General features: G+C 44.7%; 2 protein-coding genes across 5 annotated transcripts; one reads left to right on the top strand and one right to left on the bottom strand.

Moving 5' to 3' along the window:
* Positions 1-72: 72 nt before the first annotated feature.
* Positions 73-14,241, bottom strand: sacm1la (SAC1 like phosphatidylinositide phosphatase a). The gene is made up of 20 exons (XM_082521581.1): positions 14,105-14,241; positions 11,919-12,016; positions 10,657-10,731; positions 10,448-10,575; positions 9,660-9,809; positions 8,861-8,920; positions 8,747-8,780; positions 8,555-8,656; positions 8,025-8,110; positions 7,732-7,818; positions 7,576-7,644; positions 7,404-7,483; positions 6,391-6,489; positions 6,182-6,320; positions 5,902-5,971; positions 5,738-5,810; positions 5,554-5,647; positions 3,544-3,636; positions 3,410-3,467; positions 73-2,069 (listed from the first exon to the last, which is right to left on the bottom strand). The coding sequence occupies exons 1-20, from the start codon at positions 14,131-14,133 to the stop codon at positions 1,933-1,935; spliced, it is 1,761 nt and encodes a 586-aa protein (XP_082377707.1). The 5' UTR covers positions 14,134-14,241; the 3' UTR covers positions 73-1,932.
* Positions 14,242-14,296: 55 nt separating this feature from the next.
* cUnh6orf47 (chromosome Un C6orf47 homolog) lies at positions 14,297-26,327 on the top strand. 4 transcript variants are annotated; one of them, XM_082521609.1, is made up of 8 exons: positions 14,298-14,377; positions 14,692-15,129; positions 15,648-15,702; positions 15,887-15,928; positions 16,429-16,460; positions 16,739-16,787; positions 16,935-19,520; positions 24,081-26,327. In XM_082521609.1, exon 7 carries the CDS (start codon positions 18,616-18,618, stop codon positions 19,516-19,518), a length of 903 nt encoding a protein of 300 aa, XP_082377735.1. In that variant the 5' UTR covers positions 14,298-14,377; positions 14,692-15,129; positions 15,648-15,702; positions 15,887-15,928; positions 16,429-16,460; positions 16,739-16,787; positions 16,935-18,615; the 3' UTR covers positions 19,519-19,520; positions 24,081-26,327. The 4 variants fall into 4 exon arrangements, 3 of the variants coding, with proteins under 3 accessions (XP_082377736.1, XP_082377735.1, XP_082377734.1); XM_082521610.1 differs by lacking the exon at positions 14,692-15,129 and having other exon boundaries at positions 14,297-14,377; XM_082521608.1 differs by lacking the exon at positions 14,298-14,377 and having other exon boundaries at positions 14,396-15,129.
* The last annotated feature ends 861 nt before the right edge of the window (positions 26,328-27,188 follow it).

Below are 27,188 nucleotides of genomic sequence, written 5' to 3'. Positions count from 1 at the left end.
GTGTCCGTCCCTGCTTTCCTTTCTATTTCACAAAGAAAAGAAACGATAAATGAAACTCCAGAAGCTCAAAGGTGCTGTAACATCTGCGTGTTCAGTTTATTAACAAAGTCTGGTCCTGGAAGGAGAGTGCTGAAGAAGCACGAGATCATTTTCCACCACAAAACAGAGACAGGACGTGTTGTTTAGTCGTACACTCCCAGTGTTCCTAATATGTGACGATTATCAGCAACAGTCAGACATAAAAACACCAAAGTCAGCTGTACTTCACAGAGATCATCGTCTGTGTGGAGAGACGATGTGCGTACTACTCAGAGAGCTTACAGAGTATTAAAGATCAGAAAAGAGAGAATCTTGTTATTATGTCCTAACATGACAAATGTTTCTGAAATGTGTTTGTCGCATTTCTCTAAAACCACAACATGAAATAAAGAAAACGAGCGTGACTCGCTGCCGAGCCGTGAAAACACACGAACCACATATTGAGCCCCTGTCACTGAGTCCACTGTTGGACAGAAGACAGTACGGACCCGTCAGATCGCTGCAGGTGCAGGAAAGACCGAGAGCTGCAGCGTCCAGATCAAACCATCGCTCAGTCTACTCTAATACAAATGTCCTGTTCAAAATACACAAGGATGTGTCCAGAGTTCACAGCTGATTGCATACTGTATAAGCTGGTGAAGAAGTAGCTAGACCGAACATTTGAGCTCACTGGCAGCTCCACGGGAACGAGTGATCTCGGGTCGTGGACACGTGATGAGGTGTGACCCTGTGCCTCATCTCGAACGAACGAGGACCATAACCAAGGTAACGACTGGTTTAAGATGGTGTCCTGGGTTAATGACCAAGAAAGCTGCACCTTAAGAATAAATCCACAGAATGTTTTAGCAACTAAATCATTTGGTATTCTCAAACTACAGTAAGAACCTTACTCTGTCACACCTGACAGTATTTGGGAAAAGGTTATCATTTTTCCGCTACATCCAGCACCAGCTCTGAAAACCTGCAACAGCGATGCAGACATGCTGCTGCAGGTCAACCTGAAACCACTGCAGGTGAAGAGGACAACATGACCGCCTGGATACTGTCGAACTTTTGCCAGAAACTTTGGTTCCTGGCATTCATTTAAGCTAGCGAAACATGCACAAAGACCGAGGGCACGTTTGATCACCAAGGCAAGCCTCAGCCATGGAGGCCCAAACCCAATGATGATATCGTGCCATCACACATAAAGCAGTACGCTGTAGTGCGCTGTGGTCACCTGCAGGTGGCTCAGATGGTCTCATTCTTGACCCTGTATAAAGCTGAAATGGAGCAAATCAAGCCTGTAACCCTGAAGCCAAACGTTTACCACTGACGGCTCTGTCACAGGTGTGTGCGGCCACAGTTTGTGCTTCTACAAAGAACAAGGTCACCGGCGCTTTTCTAAGGTCGCTTCATAGGAAGACAGATTGGCCACATAGTTATATAATTAATACACAAGTAAGGCTCATTACATTCAAAACTTCCAGAGTGCATACTTTTCATTGCAATACAACATAGGTTTTAATATCTGCATGTTTCATCGCCACGACTGCTGAAGCTAACGTACGGGGAAAGAAAGCACAAACAAGCCCAAACAAAGGGAAACACAGTGGTAGTGTAGTCATGGAAACAACCAACACCAACGAAACCCAGCTAGCTAAACCAACGGCAAACTAAAGCCTGGGGACCAAGGGAAACGAAATTAGATGAAAAGCACGTGTGTGCAGTACAACTGAAGGTGGTCACATGTGCTGCAGACAGAAGACAGACACTGTTTTGTATGAGAAAGTCCAGAGGGCAACACGGAGGCGGCAGGTCAGCCTGGACTCCAGACCTGCCGAAGGTGAAGATGATGAGGTATACGAGCCCGCCGGACCCAGCTCATCCTCACACACACACACAAGTGCACACTTAGTCCATCTTCTCCTTGTGAACCAACTTGGGGGCGTCCACAAAGTCTTGGCCATTAAACAGGATGATAGTGGCTGTAATTGCACTTGCAGCACCCCAGAACATCACATAAGCCAGGGTCTCTGTCCATGTATCACCTGGAAGGCAGACAGCAGACATCTCATCATCATCATCATCATCATCAGGAACACTTTTAGGCTGTTACTCTGTAAACCAAACAGCTTCTAACGAGCTGCTTTCACGACACAGCTTTGATCCCTTCGGCCAAGTGTGCGGTTGGATTCTCACCCTGAAATGTTTTGCAGAACAAATTCAAAGCAAAGAATAAGATTATATTAATTATTAACAAATATCAGGAATATTCTTTAAGCTCGCCTTTAAAAGTACGATGCAATTAGTGCAATCTAGAAAAAGAAAGGAGGCAGCGAGAGACTTTATCCAGACAGAAATGGAACCTGAAGCTGCAGAAGTCTGGACCATATTTTACATGAAGACTGTAACTGTTGCTTCAACGTGTAGTTTGGTGACTACTTTTACTAAACAACAGCAACAAAGCTTGTGAAGCTGTTCTGGTTGAACTTAAAAAGATCTGAGATAAAGTTACCAAAATCCTGAAGATGTTCACACGAGGCCTGTTTGATACTCATATTACACAGTGGAGGGCTGACAAACACTTTCCTAAACAAGCACGACGGCTGTCTCTGATGCATAAAACTATTTGATAAGAACTGGATGTTGCACCATCAACATGCATGTTTCAGTGCTGACTGGTTGTGCTTCTTTCCAGTTGTATCGAGACACGTTGGTCCTTTAATACTGACCTATTTAAGCTCAGTATCTCTGATAAATCCACAGGCAGTAAAAAGATGGATGTAGCTAGTGTGACGTCAGCGGAGTATCATTTTGATGGTGAGTGTTTACATTGTTGCAAGCAGCTGTGACTGAGGCTGACACCAGCATGATGATGGTGTCCTTAGATCATTGGACTTTCTGTTTGTCAGGGTGCTGTTTTCCAAAAGAAGTCTTTTTGCAACCACGGGCCAGCTGTGGCTCAGGATGTGGACGACCAATCAGAGCATGAGCAGCTCAATCTCCAGCAGCTTTTGCCTGCATGTCAAAGTATGCTTGGGCATCCATGGGGGTGCCTCAGTGTCAGGTTAGAAGTGAAGGGCTTGTTGTTAAAGTGCTGCGAGTGCTTCAAAACGCCCATGCATTTACCAGAGCACACACATCACCCCTTGATAGCCATTAAAATAATGCAAGTTTGGGTCAAGCTGCATGATGAGCTGAAAACTACGTCCATCATTTATACCATCTATAGTTAAACCCTGGATTCATCTCTATAGCCTGGGAATTACACCAAGTGCTCAATGAGCTCAGTCACTCACTTCATACTGAATAAAACAAGTGCTTTAGAACTGGACAGTGCTCGTCTGTACCAAACTAAACAGGATTAAGGATCAGCAGTTGTACATACCAGCCATGAGAAGACAGACAATGCACATGGAAAATGCCACCAGCATAATGATGGGCAGCTGCAAAAATAAAAACACGAGTTAGTCACAACGTCCTGCTGCTGGTGACGACAGGACACGGTGCTGATATACTGACTGTGAGGAACTTCCAGTCCTTTTGCACACGAAGCGGAGTGGGTCCGTCCGACTCATCGACGGCAAAGTTACCCAGGAACAGGTCGATGGAGTCCTGAAACCAGCAACAACGCACATGCATAAATCTGAACGTGGCTGCATCACTGCTCATTTCTGCAACAAATAAGCCAAAGCAGAGCCGGTGAATGTGGACCCGGTTGTATTTAAGAAGGCAAGTCTGTCGTTAACCAGTGCCACCCTCCATCCACAGGGGGTGGGGCTATCTCAGCAGTCTCATGGGCGCCGTTACCAGTCTGTCACAGGGCTAACAGATAACCATTCAGACCTATGGGCAACTTAGAGTTACCAGTTAACCTGTCCCCACTAACTGCATGTCTGTGGACTGTGGGAGGAAGCTGGAGAGAACATGCTCCACACAGAAAGACCTGCTGGAGGAACTGAACTCAGGACCATCCTGCTGTGAGGCAACAGTCATTTATGTGTTTCCATAGAGAACGTTCTGCTCGTCTCCTCTGAACTTCGGCTTCAGAGTAGAGATGGACCGATCCGATATTACGTATCGGTATCGGTCTGATACTGACGTAAATGACTGGATCGGATATCGGAGAGAAATAAAAAATGTAATCCGATCCATTAAATATCAAAAAAGCACCTCACAAAACTACACGGCGTAACTCTGCTCATAACCGTAGCACGTCGCAGCAGTGTGGTCACGTGATAGAGCGGCTGTGTGTTTGTAGCCTCACTACCAAACCGGCATTTCATCTCTGAGGAAGTGATCCCAGAGAGAAGTAAAGTGTGTAAGTTCATCTCTGAATGTTTGTAAAGCATTCCAGCGTTAAGCTTAACAACCGATATATGGAGCGACTGCCTCTCTCTCTCTCCTGCTGCTACTTCAGTCATGAAACTGATCAATGATCAGCTGATCGTCTCTCTTCTTTGTTTTTGCGCCAGAAAGAGGAAACCAGCGGCTGAACAACAGCAGCACGTTTAAGCTTGATCAGCTGTTGTTAGAATTTATTTAATATTACTTTCTACACCAGGATCTTTTTCTACAGCTGACGGCTGGTAACTGTGCAGGGGCGGATCTAGCAAAGTTTAGCCAGGGGGGCCGATAGGGCATGAACAGGGAAAGGGGGCACAAAGACATACTTTTCTTTCTTATTCTCATTTACAATGTCGAGCTTTTAATAAATAATTATCTGAATCTTACACCCAAAGTTTTAATCTGATGTAAAATATATAGAAGTCCATTACTGTATATAGTAACTGTTAAGTCTAATATACCCTAGTAAGCTGTAGTACTTTTTCCTTTGGGAACCATCTGTGCAGTCTGCAGTTCTGTTGAAGAAAGATGTTGAATCTATTTAATTATTCTTGAAAAATAATTGATTTCTGTGCATTTTTTCACACTGCATCAAATTAAATTTGATTACATCGATTAAGCATCATGAGGTGGAGGGCGGGGGTGGTTCCCTATTTATTTATTTATTTTTTTGCTGGGAGTTTGCAGCCCTATTAGTTAGGTTGTTTAATATTTCTGGTAAGTACTCTTTAAAATACCAGAGTAGGGAGGATGGAGCAGGTTTACGTTTATTAGATTGATCAGTTTTGCTGAACTATGAAATATTTTGGGTGCAGTGTGTGTTTTTACATACAGGTATAACAGAATAGCTTTAGTGTTGTTGTTTAGTTAAACTTGAGTATGAACTTCTACAAAATGCAGCAAGATATTAAAAAACAGTTTTATTGATTTAAAAAAAAACAACAACACTATATCGGATTCATATCGGTATCGGCCGATATCCAAATTTATGATATTGGTGTCGGACATAAAAAAAGTGGTATCGTGCCATCTCTAAGTTCAGAGTTAGCGATGTCTCAGATGATGCCTTAGACCGTTAATATTCGACACAGAGTCCAAACTTTTTCAGAATCAAGACTCCAATGATCTGTTGTTCTGACACTAAACTTGTTTCTTAAGTGACAAAGTGTGTAATAGCTTTCACACCTGTCTGAATCCATCAGAGAAGTTGTTTTTGTAATAACGGATCATCGAGTTCCAGCCGTCCATCAGCAGCCCCCACCTGGTCCGCTTCCCTGTCCTGAAAGAGATGAACTCTGGTTAAACAGCAGTCATCAGAGCAGCAGAACCAAGGCTGAGTACATGCTAGTCAGTGTGGATGCTACGGTACCTTGTGAAGTCTGTTTTTAAGGCTCCAGTTCCTGCGTACTGTACAGCGCATGCATTGGCATTGTCAGCCCATGCTGGTTAGAGAGCACACACACAAAAACAACATGAGGCTACAGTTTCTACCAATCACACTGCACATGCAGCTGTGCTAACAGAGTATCCTACCGTTCTTGTAGATCTTTTCAAACTCGGCCTGCTCTTCAATGCGCTGCCCCACATTCAGAACCCCCATCCTCTGTGGAGACACAGCAACAACACCTGTGCGACTCTTCTGAAACTGCACCTTCCCAAACTGGCCAAGTCCACCAGCTTATTTCATGTACATACAGTCTGCTCTCTACGCTAAAACCATTACAAACCAACGGGGCAGACGTGCGAGCGTAGCACCGTCCTGCACTGCAGCATTACACCACACAGTACGACTGGCAGCTGTGACCTTAAATACCTGGAGCTGAGACTGCAGCGAGCGGCGAGCCAGCAGGCTCTGGATGACGTTGGTCCTGTCCAGGCAGTCCATGCAGTTACTGCGGAATACGCCTTTCTGCTGGGCCACCGTCTTTCCCTCCGAGTTCACCATGAAGTACCTACACGCACACGCACGTCATCACAGCGAACTGCTCGACATTAGCAAAGAGCAGCTGCTCATTTTGTTACCCGTATTCCTCTTGCTTGTCAGCAACAGCATCCACTAGGATCTGGAGACGGTCCCACCTCATGTGGCTGCACTCTTTGTGGAAGTCGAAGGCTATGTATCTGTGGACAGGAGTGGGTCACACTGTAGATTATAAAGGAGACAACTGGAGGGCAGACTGCTACAAAACAAAACGAAGACTAAATCTTTGAAAGCTTGTCACAGCACACCGACTGAAAAGTAGGGGTGGGGAAAAAAATGATACTGTGTAGTATCGTGATATTTTGTTTGCTAATAATGTATCGATACAGGGACAGCAGAAATCGATATTTTGTTACAAAAAAAAGTTTGTGCTCTGACTTCAGAGCATGTTGATCCTTTTTCTGAGCAAGAATCCTGACATTCCTTCACTGTCCAAATGTGTTTAACTTGTTTTTGGCAGCAATAAACACGACAGTTTACTTATTTTAATTTATGTTTTATTTTAATTAAGTTTAAAACTTTTTTATTTAATGTAAAATTATATTTTGTTTTAATTTATTTTCAAATTCTTCAGTTGCTGAATGGGCTGCATAGTTTTCATAAATTGCATAGTTCAGAATAGCTGTAATTGTACCAGATGGTTGCATTCAGTTAAGTTGGACTAGACTGTAATACAAACCGTTCAGTTTGTCAACAATAAAACTGAAATGAGAGAAAGACTGAGTGTGAGACTTTGTTATTAGATAAAATTAATATTGATAAAGTTTACCTTTATGGACAGAATCTGAATACTGCAAAATATTTAAAAAAAAATCTCAATAATATCGTATCGTGCGTTAAGTATTGTGATAATATCATATCGTGGGATGTATGGTGATTCCCACCTCTACTGAAAAGGTTTGTAGAACAACTAAAACTGATGCAGCACCAGTGTCGTTAATCAATAAAACAATAGTTTATCAAACACTTTTGATGAGGAAGGTCAAACTGCTGAACCTGGTTGATTAAGCTAACGGCGACTCAGTGACCAGTAAAAACACAGGGTGACACTTACTTGAGCATATCATTATTCATGCCAGACACCATCCTATCAAAGGCCTGCTCCAGTGGCTTCTCTGAGCCCTTCTGATTCACCTGAGCAGGAAGAAGACGAACAGACTGGTCAGACTGGTCTCCTGAGTGCTTCTGTTTACCAGTAAGAGACTAAGGAAAGGAGGACGGCTCACCAGGTTCAGAATCGTTTGCTTCCCATAGATGAGGAGCTGAGAGTCGAAATGCCTCTGGAAGCCGTCCATCTGTACAACATTTCCATTACGTTAGCATAAGATTTCCATTTCACGTGATTGAAACGAACACGTGGATGTGCAGAAAGATCAGCTTACATGATTTGTGGTTTTGCTGATTATAGGTTTGGGTTTGTATCTGAGGTTGGGTCTCTGACTCCAGTAAAAGGGCATCGAGCCTCGTGTCTGGTTGTTTCAAAGAAAAAGAAAAAACGCTGTGAAATACCATCCGTTCTCATCAGCTGGTCCTCAGCAGGGTCGCAGGGGGCGGGACTCTGCCCCAGCCGCCATAGGAGGCAGCACAGAGTGTGACGCAGGGCTAACACATCTAATAAATGATCCTCGATGCAAACAGTAAAAACATCGCTGATATGATGAACCCTGAAACTTACCTGCACAAATGAAGCCTTTGCTCCCTCATACAAAACGATCTGCTCACTCTCCACAAAGTTGGCAGCATGGCCTTCAGAGTCGATGCCTGTGGACACACACACCGTCGGTCAGCAGCCACACTCAGGAGCACCGTCTGCTGCTGCACGGTGCAGCATGGTGATACTGCCACACAGCAGGGCACACAGGGTGCCCTTCATTACTGTCCGCCGCTCAGTACAGACTGTTACACTGGTCACATTAGTTTGAAACAATGAGGTCAGGAGGTATGTGCAAGTAATCCCTATGAGCTCAAGCCCAGGGTTTAGGCTGGACAAAGGTTCCATTCTTCATACTGACAGTTTATAAGGAACAGCCAAGCAGCTAACATTAGACAGAGGATGATGCGCCAGTGCTCAGTACGTGACAAAGAAGGATTAGTTTGAACTGGTTATGCAAAGCCCCTCTAGGTCACCCAGCGAATAAAATGATGGGTGTGAAAATTAGCAGAACAGCTGCTCTTTAAGAAAAGTCTCAGCTCCGAGGCTTTTACCTCTCACGTAGTATCTGACGCCAGCCCGGAAGCAGCTTCTCCTCGATATGAGGATCCACTCAAAGATCTTCCCGTTTATACGGCACGGTTTCATGACGATGACTGAACCGGGTCGGTCAAAGAAAAAAGGCTTCGCTTACGATTTTATGAAGAAAGAAAAAAAAAAACTTTCACATTCAGTGCAAAGGATACATCCATGGATGACGGGAAGGGCAAACTTGTGAAGCTATGGAGAGACAGTGAAGGTCAGTAATTAAGCACAACAAGTACAAACACATGCATCAGTGTAAGTGAGGCTCAGGTCACCTCGGGCTGCCCAGCCAGCTCCCTCAGCAGGTTCCCGTTCCACACAAACCTCTGATCAGCCTGAAAATAACCACAAGCATCAACACATGACACTGAGGAAGACTTTACACTAATGTTGCATTTAAGTTGGACACAAATGTCAAATTAAGGATGTGCGATTTAAAAATAACTAAAATGCTACTGTGAACACTTGACCGATAAATAAAAACCTCGAGCAATAAATACAGCAAAACACAAAAGATTTTATTTTGAGAAGTATTCTTTCAGCTGCTCCCTTTAGCTCCTCCCATCCCAGCACGCTCCTGTCACTCCACCCTTCACTGCATCCACGAACCTCCTCTGAGGTCTTCCTCTGTTCCTCCTGCCTGGCAGCTGCATCTTCATCCTCCTTCGTCCCATATATCCGCCATCACAGCAGGTTGTAAACCTTCCCTTTCACACACCACCCCGACACCAGACTTCAGCCGCTCCACCCTGCCTGCACCCTGTTCTTCACCTCTCTTGTGCACCACCTGTTACAGTGGATAGTGTCACAGGTATTTAAACTCACCTGCCTTCACTACCACTGCTCCTTGCATGTTCACTCACACACTGTCACGCTCATTTTATCTCCACCTCACCTGCTCGCTCAGAGCAAACGCCACGTCTGCAGAGCTGCGTCTCAGCTTGAAGCTGCACTTACCTCTCTTATTAACCATACCAGAGCCTTCATATTGTCCACTAGACCAGTTCAAAGTCACCTGTCTGTGTTACACTGAGTGCATCGGCTGCTAACAGCTATTAAGACCACATGTTTCACCCTCTCAAGCAGACTCATCTCCTGGAAGTCAGGGCTGGTGTTGGCGAGCCGCTGCAGCGTGTGCGTCAGGTCGAAGTCGGTGCAGAAGTAGAAGCCGTCCGTGGTCAGCACATTGTTCAGCATAGAGAGGAAGGTCTTATTCTCCTGAGACTAGGAAAGGAAAGACGTTTAGATGGCAGGAAAGCTCATGACAGGTCACTTTGCTGCATGTCACAAATTCTACATTGTTAGGCGATTCACCAGCCAAACGCGACAGTCTGTCAGGTACGGACATTTCAGCTCTGTTTTAAAAACAGCACGCACATCTGTCTCTTACAGGTCGGGTCATCGAATCAGGCTCTGCTTTAGCCTGACGGCGTTCGGGGCGCCTCCAGTTTAGCTTTTCTGAATCGCTGCATCACAGCTGGGCTGATGTCAGAGCAAAACTACTTACGGAAACAAAGAGTGTTACTGGCTTACCACCGTCTGTCCCTGTTGCTATTCCTACACTGACTAACAAAGTTTATTGGTGTCGTTTCAGAACACGGTGTCCTATTAAAATGAGCAGACTACGGCGACAGCAGCACGGGCTGCGCTACCAGCCGTGTGTGTGGATTAATCTCACACAGAGCGAGTGAGCACGCACCGAAGAAAAACACAACAAAAGAAACACAGAACATGCTAAATGTTTGCTGCACACGAGCGTACAGCGTATGCTTTTTAATGAGCTTTTCTCTTTTTTCCATAAATGTTTTCTTGCCACAGCACGTTTGAATTTCCTTCGGGATCAGTGATCCATTCTTACCGACCTGTATCTCAGACAGATGCAGCACCGTCTTCTTATAAGAGATCACGTCAAAGTCCACAGCCTTCCACACAGCGTGGCCCAGAAGGCTGCCGACATTTCTCTTCCTGGTGATGACAACGAGGTACATCCCTGCGGTGGAAGCAGAAGCGTTTTACTGCACAGCTTCAAAGAGCAGCTCGGACAGCAGTGATGCGCGTGTGTGCTACATACCTGCTACCAGGCGGATAGTTCCCATGATGCCACAGATAGGCCTGGTAACTGCAGAGGGAGGAACGTCCTTTTTACCTGTGACAGGAACAAAGGTTTGATTTTATTCCTCTGAATCCTCCGTCTCAGTGTCTGACATGGGCCTGCACACAAGGCTTCAGCTCACTGCAACATATTGTTCGTATTTGTGGACGAGTACACAGAAGGGCCAGCTGCTTTTGTCTGAAGAGAAAACCTCTTCATCACAAAGAAGTGACGGCCATTCGTGAAGCATCAGAGGCCTTTAAATTCACACAGAGTACACCTGTGCTGGATGCTGTACTCGAGTCACCACAACATACAAGTCCAGAGGGGTTCTACAAAGTTGACCTCAACCTTTAGAAGCAGTGTGTGTGTGTCTGTGTGCGCGTGCGTGCGTGCGTGCGTGCGTGTGTGAGTGCGTGCGTGTGTGTGCGTCTGTGTGTGCGCGCGCGTGCGCGTCTGTGTGCGTGTGTGTGTGCGCGCGTGTGTGTGTCTGTGTGCGCGTGTGTGTCTGTGTGCGCGTGTCTGCGTGCGCGTGTGTGTGTGTCTGTGTGTGTGTGTGTGTGTCTGTGTGCGCGTGTGTGTGTCTGCGTGCGCGTGTGTGTGTGTGTGTGTGCGTGCGTGCGTGTGTGCGTCTGTGTGCGCGTGTGTGCGTCTGTGTGTGCGCGTGTGTGCGTCTGTGTGTGCGCGCGCGTGCGTGTGTGTGTGCGCGCGTGTGTGTCTGTGTGTGCGCGTGTGTGTGTGTCTGTGTGTGCGCGCGCGTGCGTGTGTGTGTCTGTGTCTGTGTGCGTGTGCGCGCGTGTGTGTGTCTGTGTGCGCGCGTGTGTGTGTCTGTGTGCGCGCGTGTGTGTGTCTGTGTGTGTGTGCGCGCGCGTGTGTCACAGTAGACGTCTACTTCCTCTGAGGACGGGCTCAGGAGTGTGACTGAGCTTAGCTTGGACAGCAGTCCTGATGTACACATGCATGCACACACAGGGCAGTAAGGCTCACCGTCTAAGCCTCTTATATCCCTGTAACAGTGACATGTAGTTACTGCATGCAGGCTAACACTCTTGAATCGTGTAAATCAGGTTGTAAACATGTATATCATGTGTCAGGACACCCAGTTTGTTATTCTCATACAGTCTGAGAATGTCAGAAAGTTCTTTAGATGTGATTAGCAAACAACGTCCAAACTGAGGCACGTCTCAACGACAGCGTCTTTGGATCATAAGCGATGCTCAGCACTTTCGAACACAGCCTACCTGTGAGGGTCATCTCGTTCGAGACCCTGTCGATTGCCAGCACAGCATCGGCACCCTCATCGCAGGCCTCGATGAAGAACTTCTCAGGGGTCGTGTGCCTGGGAGAGGGAAACGGGAGGAAAGAGGAAATTTTCAGTCGCGCATGAAAATATAGCCAGGAGGTGTTTAGTCAACAATGTCAATTATTCAACAGCATGAACGGTTAATGCTGATTATACTTCAAACAATCACTCAACTACAACCAAAGATCATTGAAATGTCAAAAACGGCCCCTTTGGTCCTTTAGTGCTAGTTTTCTTAGTCACATGTCCCTGGAAACACAATATTTCTGCCGTTGTCAGCTGAGAACAAACAACTTGTCTGACGTCATCTTTCACTCTACAAAGCTCCGCTGCTCGTTTTCTGTGACGGACACTTTCCTTGTCTTTAATTAAATAATGACAAACACGTTGGCAGAGGAACTCCAGCCATCTTCCTCTTAAACAAAAGCTCAACTGATACCAAAACCTACGATGCCAGGAGCACGATGTTGTGATAAACCAGTATTAAATACAAATATCAAAACTAAAGATTGATTTCATGCTGTGTATTAGGAAATGTTTCAGTGAACTTTCTAAATTGAGGCTTTTATTTAAAGCGCAGACTGTCAGAACCCACACTCTGTACGATGGAAATCTGAGAGAAGAGCACATCTGCAGTCATGTTTGCTTTGTGACCCCAGGTAGCCTCCAGAGCAGCACACAGGTTCAGACTGGACGCTGCTCCGGTTTGTTCTGAGGACAGAACAGGCCACGGTTTAAACACAGCATCTACACCTACGCACATTTAACAAAGTTTCAGGGTCACTTAATGCTGCCATAAGCAGAGATATGCTTTGTGACTGACAGTCAGTGTAAAACCAAGAACAAAGAGAAGAGACCGAATAAGGTCCCACAGCCAGGAGCCGCAGCGTGGACAACAGGCAAGTGTGAATCAGGACATGTTTGATCTGTAGTCCTTGAAAACTATGCCATCAGAAGCACAATAAGACACACACACAATAATCAGGTGGTGAACGTGACCCCCATGGTGGAAAACACAGAAAATAGACAGAGTTTAACTGTGGGGGGGTGAACTCTGACCCCCCACCACAGTGTGGACCAAACAGGAAACGAGTTTTCAAACAGACGGTTTTGTTCTGAGGCAACTTTTTCATTTGTCAGTGTTAGAATGAGCAGTCGTGCGATGAGTAACACATGACTGGTCTAAATCACACTTCCAGGCCCGCAGTGCTGGGATGCATCAGGTTAAGGTGCACCCAGCACCTCTTTGTACACAGAGGCACTCCAGGGTTAAATGAAAAACTGGCATTATTGTCAATAACTGGACAATTATGTACAAATTACCGAGAAATGTTAGGTCTTTACTTTATTTGAAAAGATGCTTTGTCAAAGTTTTTGTTTGTTTTGCATTTCCCCAGTTAGATTATGCCAGTGCTCACTGTACTGGCCCAAACTCAGAGGGTCCATTTGTCTAACATGTGTGACGTACTACAGAGCTGTGCCTCATTACCTGCTCCGTGTTGGGAAAGGCTGAGGAACACCCAACACCTTCACTCGTGTAAGTAAAACACGCTGCAGGCAGAGGCAGGACCGGTAGGGCTGGGTACTTGAAATAAAGGGCTTGATCGAGGGTGTGCCGGGGCTGAGCTGTCAGCTGCCGCACGGCTAACGTCACATGTCCGCGGTTATCAGTGTTAGGCTCACTTACAGCTGAGTGACATTCACAAGTAAATATAAACCCTGCACGTCTAAAAACGCGTCGAGGAGCTGCCAGCCGTGGAGTGCCACTAAAGCCGGAGGGAGCAGCTGTGCAGCAGCTCGTTGGGTGAATGAAGCCTCCCTGAATACCAAAGGCGCCCGTCGGCGCTCTCACCCACACTCGCTGCTGCCGGCTCCACACAGCGACACTGGCTAAGTGTTCATTATGAATGAGAGTGGAGAGAAACCTGGCTGGTTCCTGCTCCGCCGGCCGAGCCTGTCAGCAAACTTCAGCCGCTGTGTCATCTACCCCACCAGCACCGCTGAGCCCCCGCAGCTGCTTCACCTCTCACGGACAGCCACTCGTCTTATGTGTCTTTAACCGGAGCTGTGAGCAGAAAAGCCGCAGACAGAAACACTACGCTGTTCCGTATGAACACTACTTACAAATTGTATCTCTCGTAGCAAGTCGCCATCTTCGCTCCTTCTACCCGACCTCAGTGACGACAGCAATGCGAGGACCTGCAGGCGTTGCCAGATACGAGGTGTAAAACACAGAGCAGGCGCGGGGCCTGAAGTGCACGTTTTTCCCGCCAAACCCAGCGAACCTGGCACCCTGAGACAGACGTGGTGATGGGTGGTACTTGTAGTTTAATCCGGTTCGGTCGCTGCAACTGTCACTGGCTGTGTGAACAATAGCCGCACGTCACATGGTTAAGGGTTAGTGGGACTTTTACACCTGAGTCTTTTTCTTCTTCGGTAAAAGTCTGCATTATGGACTACATGAATAACTTGTTTCTACTTCACGGTTTAGATTTAAGTGCACCCAGCGTGGACTAACCCACCCATCGTAATTATTTATTTGTTCGTTTTTAAGTTTATTTATTGTGTGTGTGTGTGTGTGTGTGTGTGTGTGTGTGTGTGTGTGTGAGAGAGAGAGAGAGAGAGAGAGAGAGAGAGATTTGGTGTATTGTTTTAATCTCGTTGCTCTCTTGTGTATGGTATTTTAAATATATCGTATCTGTGTATCATAGCTTGTTTGCACAAACTGACAGCGTTATGAAGTGAAGGGCCTGACTTCCAAACAGGCATTATTCAGGCCGAAACGGGCATTTTTCGGGCCACCAAAAGTCCGGTAGCGGTGAAGGACCCGGATATATAAGCCCTGGGCGCGCTCGTGCTCAGCCTTTGGGTTCTGGCTGTGGAAGGAGGAGGAGCTGATGTTCAAGGCTTTAGCATTTAGACAGATTAACCTCTGAATTGATAATGGAGGGTTTATTCGGAGAGCTCTGTGGTCAGAGTCATGCTGCAGAGCGCGAGGGACGAGCGGCACGCGATCCGCGGGTCAGGTGCCCAGCACGTGGCCAGGAGCCTGGCCTCGTTGCGGTCCTGTTCGTTTCTGTGCAGAAAAAGTGGAGTTAGGGTAGTGAATCTGCAGAGTCTACCTCCGGAGAAGCTGTTAGGGGAAGAGTGTGAGTATTACATCAAAGGTTCTGTTTTCAGTGTCGATTTTAATTTAAATTATTAGTAGGAACGAGTAATCTTCTATTATTAATCAGATACTTTACCGTAGTTTTAGGCTATGCTGGAGTAAAGCCTTATAATCGGGCAGTATTAAAATGCTAAATTGTCCAGCTAACAGCTCATGTCCGCATCGACACAACGTGGTGCGCAGCAGGTGAAATACGCGTTTTTTCCATCTAAATTGTAATCAGTGCAAATATGTAGCAGTTAACTGGGGTAAGGTAATACCATTTTACAAAGCAAGCAAATTAGAGCAGTACATAGCAATTCTGCTGGTGAGATGCGGTTACCTGCCCTAGCACAGTGAAGCTGGTATATTTAAAAATGTATTAAAGCCTTGGAAATAAATATCGTAGGGCTCTAAGGCCTCGCTGTGAAGTAGATCTTTCTGAAGATGGACTATGGCTCTAGAACGTTTACCATATAAAAACTAAACTGACTGGAAATTGCATCCTCTGCTTTCCAGAAAGCTGCAAAGAGCAGATGCAGAACAGTGTGGAGTCTGCAGCTGCGAGCTGATGGTGAGTGTTAGAAAGATCCTCTAATGTGATGGAGGAAGTAGTATGCTGATATGATGATTCATAAGACTAGAGTCTCTGAATACACAATGAAGCTCTTTCACAGTGCACTGAACAGCATTTTACTTCTTAACATGTGAATGCTACAATCAGAGCTAGTTCTAAAACTCTCCTTTGTACTCTGCAGGCACCTCAGCATGGTTTTATCTGCTGGACATGGCTCTTCTGGGTAAGCCTGGACTCTAAACATTGTTCTGTGCCTTAATGTGGGATGATGATTGCATAGACTAGAGTCTCTGAGAAGCATGAAGTTGTTTTCACAGTGCACTGACCACAAAACCCACAGCAGCCCATTTACTGCACATTACAGACATTAAATCATGGCTGGGCTTTCTTCAGGTCTGTCCAACAAAGAACACTTAAAGCTTGTGTTTCATTGGTTTGAGTAAAGGTAGTCATACTCAAGTATGCACTTGGTTAACCGTCTCTGAACTTTAGCACATGTAAAACATAAAAACATATTTACCATTTTAATACTTCAGATGTTTGAAACAAGTGTCCCAGTCATCTGGGACCTTACTGATAGTTTCTCACAGGGAGAAGTTGTACAGTCATGTAACAAGTCTGAAGTGTTTGCAGTAAATGGGTAAAGCATCCATACACATGGTTTCCCTGAATGTGTTCACTGGTATAAGTCAGGTGCTAATAGTGCTTTCTTTTGTCTTGTAGCTCGTCTGCACACAGCTGCTCTCTCCATGTCTGTAAGTAAGAAATGTGTTCATTTTGGGTCACCTGTGACCATACTTCATCATGAGCAGATTATACTAAGATATCGCAGCTAAGCCTGTGTATTCAAATGATCCAAGCTTGTTGAAATGGAGCTGCTGTTTCCTGAGTCTGGTCGATGATGATTCAGTTATTCGGTTCTACTGATGTTAACTGAAGTCTACTCGCAGCGCACTGAGACACTCAGACTGGAGCGCTTCCTGAATATATGGATGAGAAAGAGCTTGTGATTTCATCACTGTTATCTTGTCAGGCATGACTGTAGCAGCCCCAGCTGGATGACCTTCATGAAGAGAAAGCAGGTTGGTGTGAGTAGGTGGATTATTCAAATGATCATTGCTGCAGTATGAGATGCAGTGTGTGTGCTGTAAGTTGGAGATGTACTACACTCTGTGACAATGAGTTCCCCCACCCCCTTACATGTCTCACTCATTTTTGTCCTTTGACAGGTGTAACTGCAGAGGTGGCACTCCCAACACTGAAGAGCCTCGTCTGTCATCTGATGGAAGCATCAAGCTGGAGCAGTGCACGTCTTCCATTGCTTTAAGCAACGTGTCTTCATCTGTGTGAATGTTGAATGTGGTTTTTGTTTTGTTTTTAAACCACTGTATTTAAGGACAATAAAGGTTGACCACACAGGACCAATGGCTATTTTCTTCAGTGGGTTGATCACAGTAAACTCAGAGCAATGTGCTTTGGAAGCTAATATCAGTGGGTGACAGTTTTGCCATAAGTTCTTCTCATGCACTGATCAGATGGTTGTAACTGTATAATCCCCAAGCAGCTTTTGGGTTTACTGTCTTACACATCAGTGCAACATTTTACTTGTATAAATGTGTGAAACCTTACTGATGGGTGACTGAATGCTGTATTAAAGTGCTGCACATGGCTAAACTGGAATTAAATGTTAGTGATGTGGCAAAATTATCCAACATCATTAAACGATCTCATGCAAAGGAATAAAAGGCTGAGCTGAAAGCGGCTTGGTCACGTATTTCTACGCTGAACTGATATTAAATCGGGTGTGTCCAGAACCTGAGAAATTGTGTAGTTTGATATGTTTTACAAACATCTGCCTCCGTGAAATTGACTGACGTGCAAAGCTAATTTACACGTTGGCAACATCACTGAAGAGGACGAGTCTCACGTGATGCTGACCTTCTGACGGTAACCATGGTTTTATTTTGAAGGCTGAAAGCGACCCGGTAGTTCGTCGTCTTTGTTCTCGTAATGAGCGGGGAAACCGTTCAGGCGACCTTTTTGTGCTTGCTAGGAGTGCTCTTAGTGGTACCTGCCTTCCCTTAGCTTTAAGTGGACACGGACCTTTCTCTCCACAGTGGACATTTGAGCCACGACGTGCTGAAGCAGAGCAACTAGTCTGTTTATCGAGTTACCTCATGCTAACGAGTAGCGCTAGCTGGGTTCTGACAAAGCAGCTAACAGCGGCGAAGGTGAGCTTTTAGCTACTGACTTTTATCACTGACAGGTTTATTCACAGCGAAAAATCATATGTGAGGTAAACTTTAAACAGCTCGCTCAGTGGTGAGTAACCTGTAGGGCAGCTGACCGCTGTGTTAGCAAAGCTGCACGATGGTGACGTGGAGCTGGATACCAAACTGCACGCGTAAACCAACCTTTCTACTTGTTTGAGGAGTTAACAAATGCGTTTCGAGAGGCTGAAAAAAGTTTGTTTTGTTTTTTTGTTGGGAAGGGCTGGCCAAAGAATAAGCTAACTGTTGGCTAACGCTGAGCTGAAGCTTTCCCAGTTCCTCTGTGCTAAGGTGTCGCTGAAATACTGAAAGCACCCTCGAAGGTTGTCAGCTGAAACCAAACATGTAGACTGTTCTTCTGGACTTTAAATGGTGGAGTCTCGTTAAGAGCAGAGCCCTGTAAGTAATGTAGGGTGGGGGCGAGTGTAACCTTTTGTCTGCTGAACTGCTCGAACACACCCACAGGTGTGGCGATGACCCGAGGACGTCACGTTGCCCAGGCCTGAGGCCTCCTGAACAAGTATTTCAACTTCATAACTGCACCGACAGCGAGTGCATGCTTTTCTCTGAAGCTCGGGAAGCCAACAGGACGTGAGAACTGACGATTTTAACCGAGGTCTAACAAGCTCCGCGAGCAGACATGGCAGCTGTGGTGGGCAAAGCGTGGGGGTGGGTCCGCTCATGGGGCAGCAGCGGTGCCAGGTCAAAGGACACTAACGTTTTGACAGCTGAGCGCCAAAAGCTGCGTGGCAGTGGTGGTTGGGGCATCAAGGCTTGGATCTGGGGCTCATGGGGACGTCAGCATGAACTAAGCAGTCCAGTAGAGGAGTACTGGGAGGCACAGGAGAAGCTTCAGCCCATTAAAATTGAAGATCTGGCGGCAGGGAAGCCAGAGGCTGAAACTGTACTGGTGCCTAGGTGGTGGGATAGATATCTTCCAACTTCTTATCTGTGGCCAAGGAAAACTGAGCTAAGTGGACTACGACACAGGAAACGTGACGGTGGGACTGGAGATCCACGGGAACGTGATACTGATGGAGACTTTTCTGATTATGGAACCCCCCCTCCGTCCCCCACCCCTTCTCCCTCTCAGCTGACTTCTCCTTTTCGACTGTTTGCACACAGCTGGAACGTGGAGATTGTACCAGAGCACTACGAGATCTGCTTTAACTTCCTACGCCACTTGTTTGACCTGTTTGTTGTTGGCTTCCTGTGGACTGTGTCACCTCCTGCCAAGCTTATCCTGGAGGTGCTGGGTGTCCAGGGAGCACTGAGACTGTGGTTTCATGGTATGGCTATGTTTTTTGTCGCCACAGTTGGAATGGCAGGATTACTCTGGTTGATCCAGGAGTATCTCCTGCAGTTTGCCCTGATCTATGGCATCATTCAGGCGTTGGTGATCTCTGTCAGTGTTCGACAGAGTGTGATGCTAGGTGTTGAGGAAGAGAATGACCAGACAGGAAAGGACACTGATGACACGAGAGACACTAAGGAACACAAAGACAAGCCTGTGTCTGTCAAAGACAAGGTAAAGACAAATTAAAGGTGAGTCCATTTATTCTTGTTATATTTGTCAAAGTTATCAGATTTAATTTTATTCTGTAACATTGTGTTGTTTTTTTGTCCAGGCTTCAGAATAATACAGCTGTTTACTGAAGGCGTTTTAGTGTAGGGGCTAGCAGTTGTTACACAGTTGAACACTACGAGTCTGTGTAAGTTGATCAACTACTGTAAGAAGAAGAGAAAAATGCTCAGTGCTGTCATTGGGCATCCAACACAAACACAGCAGGGACATCCTGGATCTATTTTAACCCTGTTACCAAGTGAAACACAAAAAAACATTCTCTGAGTGGTGTGAAACCAGCTCGAAGCTCAGACCTGCTCTGGGAGGAACCACTTATTTCCCTGTCAAGATTGAGTTATTGTGTGTTGTGAGTAAGACCCACTATCAGCTGTCTGCTAGGCTTCACACAGCTTTAACAAACTTCACTGAGCGTGAACTCTGCAGCTAAGTTAACACAGCCAGAGCTGTGGTTATTTGTATGGAGTTTATCTTCTGCAAACACCTGGAGGATCAAACTACATTCACTCTGTCAGCTCGAGCAAAATAGAAAAAGGGCGCCAACTTGTTTACTTTCACTGTTAGTTGAAATAACTAAAATATGTTTGAGGCATTCTGTGACCAGTGGTAAGAAAAGCTGCTGTTGGCTGTGCAACAAAGCCTCGACACATTCAGTACAAGTTTCTCTCCCAAATGTGACGGAGTATTAGGGCCCCGTTAAGAGTAAAAATATATGTATTATTCAAAAAGTGGAGATTAAAGTCGTTGCTGTCACAGGCACCAAAATAGCATTTCAAGATTAATCTCAAGCTTCTGACTTTATTCTCAATGTGACCCTAATGTTCCCTCATAGTTAAGTCTAACTGTGAAGCACCGATTAGCTGAGATAGTTAGTGCTGGAAAACTAACTTTAACAAACATTAGATGATGTCAGCTGTGCATTTTGTTACACACTTATTACAAGCTTAAAAAAAAAGTTCAAATCCAGCATTGAGGCTCTTTATGTTTTTTAGGGGCCGATCGTGGCTCAAGAGTTGGGAGTTCGCCCTGTAATTGGAAGGTTGCCGGTGCGAGCCCCGGCTCCGACAGTCTCGGTCGTTGTGTCCTTGGGCGAGACGCTTCACCCGTTGCTTACTGGTGGTGGTCAGAGGGCCCGGTGGCGCCAGTGTCCGGCAGCCTCGCCTCTGTCAGTGCGCCCCAGGGTGGCTGTGGCTACAATGTAGCTGCCATCACCGGTGTGTGAATGTGTGGATGACTGGATGTAGTGTAAAGCGCTTTGGGGTCCTTAGGGACTAGTAAAGCGCTATACAAATACAGGCTATTTACCATTTTATGCTGCACTGAGGGGTTTCTGTCTTCTACTCTGAGATCAACATTGGGCCTGAATTGGGCTACTGCACATGCTCACATCCAAGCATTTCAATCCAAGTCGGGAAAGCTGACGGAGTTTACAATGTGTGAAGATAATGAATAACTCGAGACTACGTGAAAAAATGATGGAACTGAAGTTTGCTTTACTTAATAATTTTACATTGGTTATGTCCTCATGTTGGGAGCTGCCTTTAGGATGATTGTTGATTAAATGATTGAATTGGGATTAGTGGATGTTCTACTTCCTGAGTGTATCTGCCAGTCTGTGCTGTGTGTGACCAGCCAAAACAAACCACTGAGCTGCAGCAGTAATCAGGAGGAGACGTACAACAAGCTGAAGAGGCTTTTCTAAAATAAGCCCGTGCTACCTCCACAGTCTAGCCCTGAAAACATACATGGGCAAATGCTCAGTGGAGCAGTTATTACTGAGAGTTCATTCAGTGAGGAAGAGGTTGCATAACAGCGACTATGGATTGCATCCAAAGAGGAAAAAAAACTACTTTAATAAACTTTTCAGTTTATTAAAAAATGAATATTAGTTAAAGAACATGAGATGAAATCGAATAAATACTGGGAGTGCATTCTTTGATCAGAACAGACCAAGATGAACTTACTGATGTTAACAATGAATGTGTCGTCTCCACAGTCGAAGTACTCAGGGGGAGATGACAGATATAAATTACACCAGTGGATGTACCAAAATAATCTGACAAAAGCTCTCCCGGGAATACTCCAGCGTGATGATCCAAAGCACACTGACAAAATCATAGCGTTTCTAAAGGAGAAAGTGGCCTCAAATTCATTACTACACATTTGGATCATTTTAAAGAGTTAAAGCAACACAAAGCCCTGCGTTAAAGAGCACGCAGACATTTTTGTTGCATAGATTGATTCATGTAGAAAAGGTTTACATTCCACAAAAGAACAACTACCCGTCTGCATAGAGCTGTTTTTCTGTCTCTTGTATGGAATTCAGTAAGTAATTGACTTGTTCATGGACACTGAATTACCCTCAAAAGGCAGGTGTGCAAGCGCCTGCTGAAAGTGACTCTGAAGGCCTGCGTTAGCAGCTGGGCCTGAGAATCCTCACTGATTTTATAACTGATTCCATTTGATTACATTTTGACACAGTCGGAAATATTAAAATTCTGCTCATCAGTACATATCTACATTTTTATATCTATGTATAAAAACAAAGACTTGATCAGAGGTGTGAGCATCACAGCAGATGCCTTTCTGTCAAAGTAACTGAGGATAAAACACAGTCGGGTGAACGATCCACGCTGCGTGTTTCTTTGTGTGGAGTCCGTTTACCTGCTCTCATTTACTGTTTTAGCTGTTTGCTGGTTGTTTAAATACTTTAATGAGCTTTAAGCTGAGATTCTGTCGTTTGTAATTAAACATTTATATTTAAAAATTGATTCAGGATTTAATGAATCAATATCACTTTATTCAAGCTGAAATCGTTAAACCCTGCCCTACTTGCAGCCTGTTGGTGATTTAACTACATGTTTTTATGTGAACCAAAAGTGTGTTACTCTGTATTTAATGTGCCTTATGTATTGTATCTTTATTTCAGACATATACAGAAAAAAAACAATATATACACACACAAGTACACATACTTACATTTACAAAAATGAATATATATGTAAATACACACACGTATGTGCTCAGATAAAACAAAATAAATAAAATAAGTCTAAATGACATGAAATGACAATTATTAAGTCTGAAATGGAAGAAGTATAACATACCTATTAATCCCTACCCCATGCTCAACCTTCTATTGAATCCCACACACAATAAACAAGGAGAACATGTATAAACATAGCTACAGTGATAGATACAATTTAGCATAGTTATATACACACAATGGGTGATCAACTTGACCAGTTTCATATTCTTCCAAATGTTATGTTGTTTTGTGTGAGACATACGTTTAAACATTTGCTATTGAGACCATGTATCCCCCCCAAGTAGGAAGGCCTCCAAAGGGAGGAATAAACTCCAACAAAGGAAGAACATCATCAGCTTATGTTTACTGTGAGATGGCAAAGTACATGCGCCTGTTTCACAAAGCAGGTTTAGCAAACTTTCATGTTTGACGAGATACGGATCTTTGACATGTTTGGCTCATGCCCGGTCTTGAATAAAGCAAAGTAAAATAAAAGCATGCACTATAAGAAGCATTTTAAATCTTACTTTGGGGAAAAGACATCTAACTTTTTAAGTGTCTTTATCAGATTTGACTGTACTTCTCAACATGTCGTTTTTATGTCCCACTGACAGAAGTAAAAGTACCAGCATTCTGCTCATTCATGTAGATTGGAACTTCAAATTAAATTCCCAAATAACTGCCAACATTATGCAACAGTGATAAGCAGTGGTAGCATTGACAAGGCCTTTGGTTTAACTTTCACCTCTGAGATGGAAACATGTTCAGTTGTAGAAGAGCTGAACAGGACACTGGTGAGACTGTCACTAGCAGTTCCACCAAATGTGCCTCTGCTGGTGAAAACTGCATCGGGTCTTTTGTTTTTCATGGAAGCCACGTCAGGCTGCACAGAGCACATGAGGAGAGTATGAGTTAGACACTGGAACAACAAAGAGAAGCTCTTAACTTTTCAAAATAAAAGACCCATACAGACTAAAGACTATGCTTCCTAAACACTGCTGGCTTGATTTTTGTTTTGGGGGATCTGACTGACAGTATAACAGTGTCTCCAGTGTCCACAGAGCCAGTGTTGGAAAGAAATGTTGCACGCTATGAAGAAATCTTAGTTGTCACTGTCCTGCATTTGTAGGCTGAAAACACTTGTTGTGTATCAGACTGATTGTTTTAGATTTCATTATTTCTAAAGACGTGAACTGAGAGCTCGGAAAAGGAAGTTGTTTTAACCAAACTGACAGCAGGGTGGTTTCAGAGGCAGTTTCCTTAGGTTGGCTCTGTTTTTGGGACAAATCTCACGTGTTTTCTTCACAGTTAACAGGATTTTATTAAACCTGTGCTCTTGAACAGAGTTTAGTTTTTGGTAGTTTTAAAACAGAGGCAACAACCACCGTGTTACAGTTAACTCTAATTGTTGAGCTATACCAGGCAGCATGCACACACGTGCAGTGATCGCTGTAGTCTCCTGATCGTCTGTTTATTTGGTGTGTGTCTTCCACAGGTGGAGAGAATTTGCTGGCACCACCAGTACTCCAGCTGTATCACACCTCCTCCAGCCCTCTGACGTCACAGCGGTGGGACTGAGACTGTGGACTGCAGCGTGTGTTCTGCAGCGTAACTTAAGAATTGTATTGCACATTAATTTCATATTCAGAGAAATGATACTTGTGGCACTTTATGTCCAGCACTACAGATCTGCATCTGTGTTCAGTTGATCTCACTGATAACTGTTGTAATCTACACCAGAAGAGTTCATGAATGTTCAGAGAATGCTTAAGTGAAAGGGGAAATCGCCAGCAGGTACCCGTTTCTGTTTTCTTCTTGTTTGTGGGACTACTCTTCCCATGAGACAGTCACTTGATTTGAGACCAGCCGATTGCCTCCAGTGCGTTGTGTTGGTGAGTAGAACAGCAAATCTTAGAGAGGACAGATGCAGCATTTATGAAGAGAGCCTCACTGAGACACTTTAGGTGAAGCAGAAATATCTTTGGGTCTCTTAAACACAGCGAGGAGCAGGAATAAACTCTGAACAGAAGTCTTACTGAACAGCACCACCGACAGTTTGCGCCTGCATCCACTGGCCAGTTTTAGTGTGCCTCCTAATGTTTAGCTCTTCTGACCGTGTTCATTGTGTGGGGGGCAAATTTAAATCTGCCGTATGGCCCCGCTCAGTTTGAACTCAATTGAAGCTTGGCCATGTCCAACACAGCTGATTTAAATGACCTCAACATGTCTTGAAGTTCTTCAGAGGCTGGTAATGAACCAATCATCTGACTCAGGTGTGCTGACCCAGGGTGAGATCTAAAACCTGCAGGACACCAGCTCTCAAGGCCTGGAGGTCCCCACCCCTGGTTTAGACTCTGTGATGGTACTGACCTGTGACTTTGAGCTTGTATCCAGGACACCGTACCGGCTCACTCAGTGAAACAGGGAGCTAATGTGAATGTTTGTGTCGCCTGCAGGAGATCCGAGCTAGTAGCAAACACCACTGGTGAGCTATAGCTACTCAAGACACGCACACTACAGCATAGACCACAGGTGTTGAACTCCAGGCCTCGAGGGCCGGTGTCCTGCAGCTTTCAGATGTCTCCTTGATCCAACACAGCTGATTCAAACGGCTAAATGACCTCCTCAACATGTCCTGAAGTTCTCCAGATGCCTGCTAATGAAGTAATCATGTGATTCAGGTGTGTTGACCCAGGGTGAGATCTAAAACCTGCAGGACCCCGGCCCTCGAGGCCTGGAGTTCGACACCCCTGGCATAGACTGTATTAAAGCCAAGAGTAGTCTGCAGTTTAAATTTCTTTTTTTAGACAAAGAGCAAAAGACTAATGAAATCTAATTCAGATCTTTCCTTTCAAGTCATAAAGGAAGTAGCTTCAGCATGGAGATGGTTGCTGTTCGTTTATAAGTGATCAGATGTTCGGTGAATCAAACAGCAGGTCTACCTGAGCTGTGGAAGCTTCTGCAACCTTGGCATGCATTTGCAGCCGATGCTACATTCAAACTATGAACTGGTTGAAGGAGCAGTACACTCATTGTTGCTTTCTGTGAGAGATATGTGAGATTCTGGGAACCGGCACAATACCAGCAGCTGACTTTAAAGTATTTTGTGTGTACACTTAGATTCTGCCTTTTGTTGTTTTCTGTGCCATGATATATACTCACAACGTAGGGCGCACTTTCCCTCCACAGAAATGTCACGGAGGGCTTTTCCATTTACCACTACTCTCGTATATATTACTGTGTTTAAGTATGTGCCGCTGAACCGTTTATTCCAGTAACACTTATGGACTTCAGCTCCATCAGCCTGTGCGATGATGAAGCCTTTGGGCAAAATTAACTGAAGTATTTGTGTCTTATTTGTGCATGACGTATAACAAAACTACAGAATTCTTATTGATGAAAATATAGCGTAAAATCAAACCCTTACTGACACTGCACTTCACAGCACAACAGGGTTCAGAGTCTGCTGATAGTTTAAGGTAGGAGATGCAAATCTGCTGCTTTTCCTCGTCTTACTGTAACATAGGAGAGTCCTCAGAGGATGCAGCTTTAAAGGGCATCATTGGATCCTTTGGCCATGCTATATTTGTCCATCACAATTCAAATAATGATATGGTATTTTTTCCTTAATCTTACAATCTTAATCTTGCTTTTTTCCAGTTTTTGGCCACATAATGAAATATTTAAGTGTTTGAAAATGTTTGATTTTATAATATTGTTCAAGTAAACAGGTTACACCAAATCTTTACAAGTCTATGTGTATACTTCTTTGTTATTGTATTAATCACTTGCCTGATGCTGATCCCTTGTGTCAACCTGGAAGGAACAAAGCAGGGAAGGATTTCTAGCTGCCATCCTTCTCAGCTGAAATCTTGAAACTCTGGTGGTTGGTTATGTGGATTGTGCTGGAACGACCGTTTGTAGCCAGAGTGCAGGACCACACTGGTCTTTGCATGTAATAGCCAGCTAAACCTGATTGTTTTAAATGATTGATGCATTTGTTTCCATTCATGCTGGGAAATGTACTTGCACAGAGCTGATGACCTTTTTTAACTGCCAGAATTAATTAAGTGGTCAGTGCGTTCTTCAAATCAGATGTGTAACACTGATGCTACTCTGACAAGTGACCTAAAAGCACCCTAGGCTGCGTGAACCTCTGTAGCCTGTAGTTAGTTTCTACAGATGATTGATACCTGCCACATCACGCTGTAAAGTCACCAGGAGCCATCATATGAAATTAAATCTGCATTAAAAAAGACTCTTGGGTAGATTCAAACAATAAATTCTAAGGTATTTTTTTACTGTGGGATGTTGATGATGTAATAGTCTGTAGGCCAAAGTTAGCTGTGTTTAGTAGATCATGAAGAATGAAAAGCATCAGTTTTAAATCTCGGCTTGATTGTGACTCGAGTCTGACAAACTACTTTAAGGCAGGGCTCACATGAAGGAGCAATCTTTATTTGTCCTATTTCCTGCGAAACACGTCTTACTCTTTATCTGGTTAGTATTACACACACGTGAGTTTGGGTTTTTTTACACACTTTTACGAGTCCCATTTCTGTCTCTAGGCTCTAGACCTAGGAAAGGAACTCCCCTGTACTGT

Source organism: Aulonocara stuartgranti (genome assembly GCF_965226115.1).
Source record: "Aulonocara stuartgranti genome assembly, chromosome: 22".
NCBI classification, from domain to species: Eukaryota; Metazoa; Chordata; class Actinopteri; order Cichliformes; family Cichlidae; genus Aulonocara; species Aulonocara stuartgranti.
Note: the sequence above shows the minus strand (reverse complement) of the source record. Positions and strands in the feature narration are given on the sequence as shown.

What these genes read in the sequence shown, in the direction of transcription:
- sacm1la (XM_082521581.1), bottom strand. Translation starts at nt 14,133, where the DNA reads ATGGCGACTTGCTACGAGAGATACAATTT. An exon ending in AGCTGGCTGGGCAGCCCGAG is followed by an intron (nt 8,781 to 8,860) that starts GTGACCTGAGCC and finishes GTCTCTCCATAG; the next exon opens with CTTCACAAGTTTGCCCTTCC. An exon ending in TCTCTGATGGATTCAGACAG is followed by an intron (nt 3,637 to 5,553) that starts GTGTGAAAGCTA and finishes TGCTGGTTTCAG; the next exon opens with GACTCCATCGACCTGTTCCT.
- cUnh6orf47 (XM_082521610.1), top strand. Translation starts at nt 18,616, where the DNA reads ATGGCAGCTGTGGTGGGCAAAGCGTGGGGGTGGGTCCGCTCATGGGGC.